Genomic DNA, 11,477 nt, shown 5'->3' on the forward strand with positions numbered 1-11,477 from the left:
ATTACCAATTTAAATACGCAAATTCAACATTCAATTATCTATGCATGAACAATTCCAATATAATCTTGCCTTGATATACTTTAAAAATACTTATTTAAGAAAAATATTGGGCATTATCACAATCGCGCAATGCGCATAAAAAATTAGTTTTATTGACAATTATAAACAATCTTGCCTATATTATATTGCATTTGTAAACTTAAAATTATCTATTTAAATACGCAAATTCAACATTCAATTATCGTGCATCGCACATATACAAATACTAGTAATTATACAATAATCATTACCCAAATTATCAACTATACTTAATTTACAATTACAAATGTTTTAAAAAATTATATATTATTATTTAAAAAATATTTTAATATAACTAATATTTTAACAGCTGGAGAACTGTCCAATTAGTATGGATAAGATTATTGACAGAGATAACATATGTGTCAGCTGGGTACGCAGAGAGAGTAGCTAGACTACTCTTGGGTCACTCCCCTCCTTTCATATAAAAAAAATATATTTTAATATTGAATGTTATTTATTGACACATAGAAAAGAGTCAAAAAAACTAGTAATGTGTATAACTCCGTATTTCATTACTAAAAATATGATTTAAAAAACTTCACAAAATATATTAAATACATCTCCTTAAATCTGTGTCCATCTTTAGGACAATGATTTCTAAACTTGATTGGCAGATGATAGAGTTGACTTAGCTTTGGAATCATCAAGGTAATGCTGATAGATATAAGACAGGAATCCCCAAATTGCAAGCAGCAATGCAATGACCTTCACCCCATCCATCTTGTCCCCAAAGAATATGACGGCAAGAACCGGAACGCTAGGCAAACCCAGCGTACTAATAACGTTGGAAAAAAGAGAAGAAACCTCAAAAATCAACCCCAACAACCCCACAGAACAAATCTGCCACGACACCGCCGTCCAAACCAACGTCATCACATACGCCACCTTCCCCTTCTCAAACCCACCCATCTCCGCCGCCATACCCCTCCACTCTCCGCTCGCGAAAAGCCCCACGACGCAGCAGCAGCTCGCCACGCACGACGGGAACACCTGCATGTCCACCACCGCGCCGAACGTCTCTCTTCCGATCACCCTCTTGAACGACAGCTCCATCAGGGAGAGGTAGAGGGAGTACGCGGCGGATGCGCCCACCGTGCACAGGAATCCTATGGCGTAGTACTTTCTCGAGACACCCGCCGTGTCGCCGCCGCCGTCGGCGTGGACGGCGAGGAGGGCGGCGGACACCGTGAGGAGGACGAGGGAGTTGAGGATCAAGGCGGTGAACTTCTGGGCGTTGATTAGGAACGAGAAGACGGCGTTGAAGGCTAGCTGGGAGGCGCAGAGGAGGGAATAGGTGGAGACGGGGATGTAGAGGAGGCCGTAGGAGTACATCATGTTGTCGCCGGCTAAGAGCAGGCCGAAGAACACGTAGAGAGACAGCATGGTTGAAGAAGTACGAGGATGTTTCGGCGGCGGCGATGAAGAATCAGTGTATCGGCGGCGGAATAAGAGCGGAATCAAGACCGGGAATCCGGCGGATTGAACCAACGTTGCCATCCACTTGCTGTTCCCTCCTTTGTCGTAGTAAAGTCGTCCCAACATCGTGGCGGCGGATTGCCCGGCCACCGTGAATACGATGTACAGGCTTATCCTAAACCACCATGTATAATTCTTGCTTCTCCAAATCTCCACCTGGTTCGTGGAGTTATCATTATTATTGCCTATAAAAAAGAAATAAAATTAGTTGAATATTGCAAAAGAAATTAAAAAAAAAAAAATCTATGAATAACGGAAACCTCTGCTTTGGAGTTCAACTTCTTGAGAGGCATCCATGGCGTTCCTCTGCTTTGGAGTTCAATGGAAATGCAAAGTATATCATTGAAGTCTATAAAAATATTGACCAAACAATTGTATATGTAGTGTGAGTGTGTTCGGTTGGAATCAGATTCGGAATGAGAAGATCAAATACTTGGTAATTGTATGGGTTTTGGTGAAAATATTTTAAATGTTTAATAGTATGGTGAAATTTGAATGATTATCAATATTGATATTTGATTATGTATGGCACTATAATGAGAATAAATGTTTTAAAAGTTTAAAAATAAAAAATCAAAACAATTATCCTAATATAATGACATTCAAAGCACACTAATATTAACAAAAAAATAATAAAAAATAATATCTTTTTAATTAGGAAATGAAGTTTTTAATCGAAGTGGTAATCAAATTTCATAATTGTATTTTAAAAAGTTGTCAACCAAACACTAATTATGATTGATTCTCATCCCTAATAGATAAACACATGAACCAAACACACCTCAAGTCTTAGTCTTTGAGATTCTTTGTTCAAAGGCAACAATAATTTTAATGTAAACTCGATCATGACTAGTTGACATTTTACAGCGCAGCTAACTATGTTTGACTAATTTGGTTACTTTGATCAGTTGACTAAGGAAAGTATACGCCTCACTTATCTGATCTAACTCGTAACAATTTGTGGTTCTAATTCACACCGCATGTCATTGGAGACTATGTTACAAGACAACATGTCAAAGATTTTGTCGCCAAGAGATAAAAGATTGTCTGTCACTCTAATGAAAATGTTACATATCCGATTCTAGAATAATGTTATCCGCTTTTAAAAAATTTCATCTCCTCATAATCTATGCTGACATTTTTTATTAAATGGTCCAATTTTTTATAACAAATTAGTAGAGTTAACCATTCATGACACTTAATAATTATATGTCAAGAGGAATTTTAAGAGGAAATTTTTTTTAAAGTGAACAAAACTTTTTCCTTGATTTTAATACCTTAAATATACCAATAATAATAATCTACATCTATACTTCTATACATCTATATACAATTCTAATAAAAGCTAATAATGTTAGGCCCTTAACTGGAACAAAAAAAATGTCGGTATAATTGTTTCTTAATGGTTCATATTATTTTGATTTTAGTATTTTTTTAATGATTTTCCTTATTTAACCTCTATTATATTATTTTCTTCCCTTAAATAACTTAAATTCCGTTAGTATAAACTTTAATAATGGAATATTCCGCTAACTATTTATTATTTTAACTTACTTGTTAATTTCTATAAAAAAAAAAAAAGTCTTAGGTTCGAAACCCATTTCAATTAGAGTTGACATAATTGCTAAACATATACTGAGTATGTTAAAATGTACGGAGTATTAAAAAATATATAATATAAAATTTAACATAAACTTTGGTCAAATAATTAGTCCCACTAAATACATAGCATTCAAAGATTATAAATCAGAAACTTTAAAAATCATTTGATTTTTATGCATTTTTTTTATTAAAACAAATTTTGGTTAAGTTTTTTTTTTCTTTTGTTTAATTAATCTTATTTTGATTATTTAGAGCAAAACTTAATATTTCAATTATACTTTTGCATTATTGGAATGATTTAGGTTATTATGGTATTAATATTTTTGTATGTATTTTTTATAATGGTACAACTGTACATTATTTTATAAATGAGTTAATTCCAGCAATGGCACTCTGACTATTGTGATTTTCTAAAATTGGCCATCGTCTTTTAATTTGGACAAAATAGACCCTTGACTATCAAATTTGTTCCACTATTGATCCTTCCTTGAACCAACCGTTAAATAGGTGTTAGTGAAAGGGTTAAAAGGGTCATTTGCTCTAATTATTTGCTTTCTTCTTCCTGATTTTAAGTCACGCTGATGGTTCACGAAAGATGCAGAGTGATACTAGAAAGGCAGAAAGTGGTGCCTTCAATCAATTTCAAACTTGGAAAGTAATTGAATATTAAGGGTACATTGGATTCAAGCAAAACACAAAAATAAAAGTAGAGCAATAGGGCCGTTTACTAACTGGAAATTTCTGGAAATTTCCAGAAACTGAAAAATAGAAAACAGAAAACATGTTTACTAACACAGTTTTCCATTTTGAAAACTGAAAATAATTTTTGAAAATTTATGGAAAACTGAAACACACTTAAAAATTATTTTCGAAATTGAAAACAGAATCATCTATCATCTATTTAGTTATATGTCACTATAATCACATTACTATGATTACATTCATTATCATCTTATTTTACTCATCACTATCTTCTATCTTTTTTACTTACTTTACTTATTTAAACATAATTTATTTGCTTACACTTTAAAGTTAGACATTATTTACATTATCAAAATTACCGTCGGCTCCCGACCGCTGCTCCCCGGCTCTGGCCCTAGGGGGCCTCAGAGTATAATCGTCGTGCGGCATGATGGTACCCGGCCCCGGTCGTAGCCGATTCATGTCCGCCACGTGCCGCCCATACCGAGAACCCGGAGACTGACCCCTTTTCCCCCCATAAATAGTGTATTAAATGCTACTAGAAAGGGACTTTTGGCATTAAATTGGACTGGAGCTTCACGACCCACTGTTGAGAACCCGAGCTCCAACATTCACGTATGTACGTACCCATAACCGTATATACAATATCAATTATCTAAACTAAATTTTAAGTAAAAACTAAAAAATTAGAAAATAGAAAACAGAGAACAGTTTTCTGTTAGTAAACAAATTTTCTAAATAGAAAACAGAGAATGAAAACTGAAAAATTAGAAAACAGAAAACAGAAAACAGAAAACAGTTTTCTGTTAGTAAATGGACGTTTGCTTTCTTCTTCCTGATTTTAAGTGCACGCTGATGGTTCACGAAAGATGCAGAGTGATACTAGTAAGGCAGAAAGTGGTGCCTTCAATCAATTTCAAACTTGGAAAGTAATTGAATATTCAGGGTACATTGGATTCAAGCAAAACACAAAAACAAAAGTAGAGCAATAGTGTTTGTGTTGGAATATCTTTTCTGGCCAGCTTGCTCCTAAGTCCTAACCTTGTTGGCTCCTATCTCTCTCACTTCCTTTACTCAACCTTTCTCTTCTCCTCTTACAAAAATTTCTTTGATCGGAAGGTTCTGTTTAGCTGTTAAACAAAAAAATAAACCGTTTTTTTTTTTTTTTTGAAAAACTAGGCTGGCATTTCATTTTCTCTACCCGGTCTACTTTGACAGTTATTAGAGAGAGAAAGTTCAAACCTTTATAGAAGGGGAGCGCTCATGGACTGTCGGGACTGGTTGTTATCTTGATGTTGTAGAATGTTGGTGGAAGATGTATGTGTTCTAATCAACGCTATTTTCTTTTGTGATAGAAAAACAAAAAATCAATCTTTTGTTCCATATAACAGTTAGATAGGCATTGAACGCCATGTACTTGCCGTCGTACTTGGCCATCATCGACGACGACTCGAAAGCGGTGTTGGTGATCTCCGCCACCGAAAGCTGCTCGTGAAACGCCTTGGCGGAGGAGATTACCGACGCGTCAGACGAAAGCATGAAGTGGATTCTCGGCTAGGGAACTAGGTTGGTCTGAAACTCATTGATGTCCACGTTCAACGCGCCGTCGAACCTCAGAGAAGCAGTCAATGATGAAATAACCTGCGACACCAATCAGTTGAGGTTGGTGTACATGGGGCGTTCGATGTCGAGAGACCGCCGACAAATGTCGTATATTGCTTCGTTATCAAGCAACACGACGACGTCAGTGTGTTCCAGGAGAGAATGGGATGAGAGAACATTGTTGTATGGCTCGACAACGGAGGTTGAAACCTGCGACGATGTAGTATCACTCTGCATCCGTGAACCATCAGCGTGCTCTTAAAATCAGGAAGAAGAAAGCAAATAATAAGAGGAAATTACCCGTTTAGCCCTTTCACTAACACCTATTTAACGGTTGGTTCACGGAAGGACCAATGATGGAACAAATTTGATAGTCAAGGGTCTATTTCGTCCAAATTAAAAGGCGATGACCAATTTTAGAAAATCACAATAGTCGGAGGACCATTGCTAGAATTAACTCCTTTATGAATATTATAGTATTATTTTTTTTATCGGACAAAATTGTTCTTACATCATTGTCAGACCTGCGCGACCTAACTGCAAAGTTGTTGATCATAAATACAATTACACCTGGACTCTAAAACGCTATGACCATTTTCCAAAGAATTGACAATGTTGACATCAAACTGGCTCCAATTGAACAAGTTTACACATCAAAATTTTATCAATGCATAATGAAAACTTTTAAAGAAATTTGTAAGTTAATTTTTACTATATCATTATAACAATATCTATTGTAACTATATATTTTAAATTATTTATTATCATCATCTATTGCCAGGAATTGTAACAATTTTCATTGACAAACTTTCAAAACAATTTGTCCCAACAACGAATGGAAATTAAAAAAAAAATCAATAATTTTATTATTGTTGATGAAAAGTATGTACGCCACTTTATTACTCTTATTAAATTAAATAAATTAGTAGCTACAACAAAAAATAATACATGTGCATTTAATTAATTTAGAACTAGATGTCTATAATGCCTTTTGTTGGTTTTTGGGTTTTTAGGCCCAGGGTGGTCCAACACAAACTTGGTCGGTGGATTCACCTTTCACATGCGGCTTATAGAAAAATAAGTAGAAAAAAAAAATAACTCAAGGCTTTTGTACGTGGAAACCAAAAGGAAAACCACAGGCCTTTTTGGGCGGTGCCAAGCCTAACTTCACTATGTATCTTGGATGTGCCTTTGTACATATTGTAGGGCTATTTTGTACATGTAATATGGATATATTGTGTGAGGAGGGAGCTATACTTGGTACATTGAGATAGAGTAGGCTTCTTGACGCGTGGAAGAGTGGTGGAGTCTTCTTCATGTGGTCTTCTTGCTTGGATGAATGGAGAGTAGTTGTGGAAGAGTGCATCCTCTTTGGGAGAGTGATGGAGCCTTCTTGGTGATGAAAGAATAGTGAGTGGTAGCATTTGGGAGAGTCCTCCCACATATGGATGAATGAGTGGCGTGGGAGGAATATTATTTGTTTTGTGGCATAGTGCCATTTTCATGATGAAGCCTCCCCTTTCCCTTACTCCTTCCCCCCTTTTATAGCTTAAAGGAGTTTAAGAGATGTTGGGGGGTATTTACTAGGAATTATGGGTATTAAGTTGGGGGTTAGGATGAGGTAGTTTAATAGGATATTTACTTTGGGGGGTTATGGATATTAAATTGGGTAGTGATGGGATGGTAATGAGGTAGGTAAATAGGGTAATAAATAGGAGATTAATATGAGCTAACGGCTAGTTTAGTCCGACCTTCTACTCGTGCCGACTTCTGGGTCGAGCCGACTCCTCGGTTTGACTCGTATCTCTTTTGGGCTTACTCCATTTTCTCGTGGGCTTCTCTTCTTCTTCTTGGGCTTGATCTCTTTTCTTCTTGGGCCCCGAGCCCACGGGGTTCACACCCTATCAACTAGTCCCTCACTTTTCTATGTCTCGTACTCAGCAGGGCATGGAAAAGTATATTGTCTTGCCTCAAAACTTGCTTTATTAGCCGCCTCGATTTTTGCCGACTCTTTGTTTAAGATTCCAAACGACTCCATCCTCATGACTTCTCTTTGTTTGCCATATGACCGACTGCTTCAGTGGATGTGACCCTCTGACTTCGAGCCCCTTTTTTCTTTAGCCGTCGAAGTGAATCTTGGCTGTAAATTTTCCTTTCCTTGATAAACTTCCAAGGGTTTGGACCCTTGATTCTTTCTTTCCTCGCCGAGTCCCTCAGTCGAGGCGACTTCCGGTGATGGCTTCCTTTTTCTATAAGAAATGGCTAGGGTTGGAACCCTGGTTTCTTTTCTCTTTTCTTGCCGAGTTCCTCAGTCGAGGCGACTCCTGTAGGCTTTTTCTCGGAAACGTCTAAGAGTCTGGGCCCTTGTTTCCTTCTTTATTCGCCGAGTCCCTCAGTCGAGGCGACTCTTCGGCGGTAGTTTCTTTTCTCTCTAATAAGTGTCTAAGGGTCGGAACCCTGGCTTCTTTTCTCTTTTTCTCTAGAAACGTCTAAGGGTCGGAACCCTTGTTTCTTTTCTCTTTTTCTCTAGAAACGTCTAAGGGTCGGAACCCTTGTTTCTTTTCTCTTTTCTCGCCGAGTCCTTCAGTCGAGGCGACCCTTTAGGCTTTTTCTATCTCAGAAACAGTTTAGGGTCAGTGCCCCATTGTTTCTTTATATACTCGCCGAGTCCCTCAGTCGAGGCGACTCCTTTTGGCTTTTTCTTGGAAACAACTAAGGGTCGGTGCCCTTGTTTCCTATCTTTTCTCGCCGAGTCCCTCAGTTGAGGCGACCCTTTAGGCTTTTTCTATCTCAGAAACAGTTTAGGGTCAGTGCCCTATTGTTTCTTTATATACTCGCCGAGTCCCTCAGTCGAGGCGACTCCTTTTGGCTTTTTCTCGGAAACAACTAAGGGTCTGGGCCTTTGTTTCCTATCTTTTCTCGCCGAGTCCCTCAGTCGAGGCGACCCCTTAGGCTTTTTCTTTCTTATAAACTGTTTAGGGTCAGTGCCCCGTCATTTCTCTCTATACTCGCCGAGTCCCTCAGTCGAGTCGACCCTTTAGGCTTTTTTTCTAAGGTTCCTAGCCCTTGTTTCTTTTCTTTTCTTGCCGAGTCTCTCAAACGAGGTGACTCCTGGCTGTGATTCTTCTTTTTCTAGTAAACTTATTGGACTCTCAGTTCTTTTACTAACTCGAGTGACTCTCGGTTATAGCTTCACTTTTTCTTCCCTTCATATAGCCCTTGTAGATGAGAAATTCCATGAGCAATATTTTGGAATATGTATTCATTCTCTGCCACTAAATTTCCATGCCGAGTCGTGCCCACATATTGCATGCCACATACGTAATCCTTCGATTTTTATTATTTTCCCTGGCTTTGGAGAGATCATCGGTACTTTTTGTGTGTCACTCTAGGAGTCGGCCTTGAAGCTGATTGAGCGGACGATCCAATGTCCGACACGGAATGGTCGGCCCAGCGCGAATGGGCGGACCTACTCGATCAGACTCTAGGAGTCGGCCCTCGAAGCGCCTTAGTATTTCCCACTGAGCTGCAAGAATTTCAAAGCCATGTTTTTGTTTTTATGAGGAAAAATATAAATGTTGAGGCGAGAGGAGTCAAGGCCTGGCCTCCTTATTTTCTTCCCAGACCTTTGCCATTCCTACGCAATTGAATTTTTGAATCTCCACAGCATTGATTTTAATGTATGCCAAGATTGTGCGTATAAGACAACCATGAGCAAGTTCTCATACTTCGTGATTTTGTCCATCAGATAACTCCAGCTTTGAGATCCTCCATGTCATGCGCGCCCCATCTGAGAATATACTCCTCCTCTCCTTGCTCGTTCACATACAGACCCGAATTCCTTGGTTTGTACGACTTCCCCACTCATCAAATTTTGTTATGCGGATGCCCTATATACATTCCCCATAAATGCCAGATCAATATCATCTTCTCAAGGAAACAGCATGCCTGCGGTCCTCTTCTCCGCAGACCGAGTGCTACGCAACCGACTCCCAAACCTTCGCTGAGTGCTCTCCTTGCCGACTTCTCAGCATGTAAGGAATGCTTCAATTCCGTTCTTAGCGAGTTTCTGGCCAAGTCAGAGAATATTCGAGGACTCATCCATGCTAGTGACAACTCGTTGTCTTTTTCCTGCGAAGGCGGTTCTGCGGTATTGTACCTTTTGAAAAAATGGTGGGAGTGTCGTGTTCCTCTCATCGGTGGGAATGACATACTGCTCCGACTCCGCGTCCGATCGCATGATGGTTGACACCGTTGACTCGGCGGAATAATCGCGGACGCTTATAGCAAATACCCATGTGGCCTCGGTGAAGTCGGCCAAGTATTTCCCATTAAGAGTTGATGGTAGTCTCTCTCCATATTTACAGAAACCGTAGTGAGAACCAGTAGAAGCTCTGAGATAATGCGGAGGATCTCTCTGACTACTATCAGCCGGATGTGGTTGCAGAGGTGAAATAAGTTACCTTGGGGATTGCATATTCTTCGAGAGAATCCAAGCGTGCCTGAGGTGATCACGACCAATCTTCCTCTCAATCTTTTCGGCTATGATTTTAGCGGTTTTTATAAGCCCATCGCCAGAGCCGCTAGCGGGAACCTCGGAGAGCGGAGTCTGCTAGATTGCAATGATCGAGAAGTAGAGGCGCAGAATCGTGCGACTGAGGTCTATGGACTTCGGAGAAGTCACCAAGTACCTCGTGGTCTCGAATTAAAAAGGACAGATCGAGAGTGACCGAGTGAGACTTCGTCACCACCGGTAGAGACTTCGGCGCAGACATCCAGGGTGACCGACTTCGACTCCTTCGTCTACGTCCGACTACTCCTTTCGCTCAGGCTTATTGCGCACGAGTTGACCCTAGAGGAACCGAGTGACCTGGAAGCCATCATCTGAGGAGGCTGATCGGCCGAGTGCGGTTCCCCCGCCAACTCCAATGATTCTGGCCCCGCGATATATCGCGTGATGGCTGAGTCCTCGACGGCCGAGTCTTTCAGTCTGTCTGGATTCTGCTTTCCTTGATGATGAACATCGACAGTGGCGGGTGGAGGATTTGTGGAGCAAACGTCGGCGAAATTGTATAATCTTATCTAATCAGAGGACTCAGCGGAACACCCCTGAACGTGAATTACGGTCGACCTCCATTCCTACCGAAGTCATGGCTTCATTCTCATCGTTCGAGTCCGAGACAATTGTCAGAATCCACCACCGTCGACCCATCCTGTTGATTGAGCGATTTCTGCCGAGCTTGTCGGTTTTTGGAGTCAGACGGCAATTCGGTAGAGGCTTCCGTCGACTAAAGGAGCCGGCATGGTGAGTATTGGTGCAAAACGAGTGGTCGAATTGACCAGATTGCTTGTGCTATGTCCGTCATCGCTGGATGAGTCGGCACCAACTGAGCAGCATTGATTTGGATTTTCGCTTTTTATCTTCTAAAAGTAGAATCCAAAGCTTCGATCCTCCGAACTCGTTCCCTGCATATCACTGGGTTCTTCGCACTATCTCCGACCCAAACTCTGCCACCGATCCCGCGCATGATGGCCGAGTCCCGGTTGCACTATGGAGTCAATCGATGGCTACTTCCCGCCGACTGGCTTGCCGCTCTCTGGCTGACCCGGTGCTACAGGTTGGGGGTCTGGTATCTTGGTCTGAGCCGCTATTTTTTTGCATAGAGAGAGAAGCTTTTATTATGTCTAGAGGGAAGATAGAGTCGACAGACTCAACCTTCTCGCTGGGAGTCGGAGACGGCGGATTCGGACGACCAATGACTCAGACTTGGAGTCCATCAGGAGTAAGCCACCATTGCTTTACTCTGAATTTAATCGCCACGACTCCGACTCCTTGGAACCTAGTTGGCCGACTGCCCTCATCTTTAATCGTCTGCCTTTCCAACAGATCACTATTGTTGGTGGAGCTTTCTGGCATTTGGTTGATTTTGGCCTCCGACTTCGATTTCATGACCGACTTGTATGCTCCATTAGATTTCTTAATATTATCTGCTTTCAATTCTGGAAAGTTGAAA

The 11,477-nt window shown here is 40.3% G+C and overlaps 1 protein-coding gene across 2 annotated transcripts; it reads right to left on the reverse strand.

Moving 5' to 3' along the window:
- Positions 1-574: 574 nt before the first annotated feature.
- On the reverse strand, positions 575-1,927 carry LOC109185160 (probable purine permease 11). 2 transcript variants are annotated; one of them, XM_019335139.1, is made up of 2 exons: positions 1,818-1,927; positions 575-1,742 (listed from the first exon to the last, which is right to left on the reverse strand). In XM_019335139.1, exons 1-2 carry the CDS (start codon positions 1,852-1,854, stop codon positions 679-681), a joined length of 1,101 nt encoding a protein of 366 aa, XP_019190684.1. In that variant the 5' UTR covers positions 1,855-1,927; the 3' UTR covers positions 575-678. The 2 variants fall into 2 exon arrangements, with proteins under 2 accessions (XP_019190684.1, XP_019190683.1); XM_019335138.1 differs by having other exon boundaries at positions 575-1,750; positions 1,817-1,916.
- Between the last annotated feature and the right edge of the window lie 9,550 nt (positions 1,928-11,477).

This window comes from Ipomoea nil, unplaced genomic scaffold, assembly GCF_001879475.1.
Source record: "Ipomoea nil cultivar Tokyo-kokei standard unplaced genomic scaffold, Asagao_1.1 scaffold1317, whole genome shotgun sequence".
NCBI lineage: Eukaryota > Viridiplantae > Streptophyta > Magnoliopsida > Solanales > Convolvulaceae > Ipomoea > Ipomoea nil.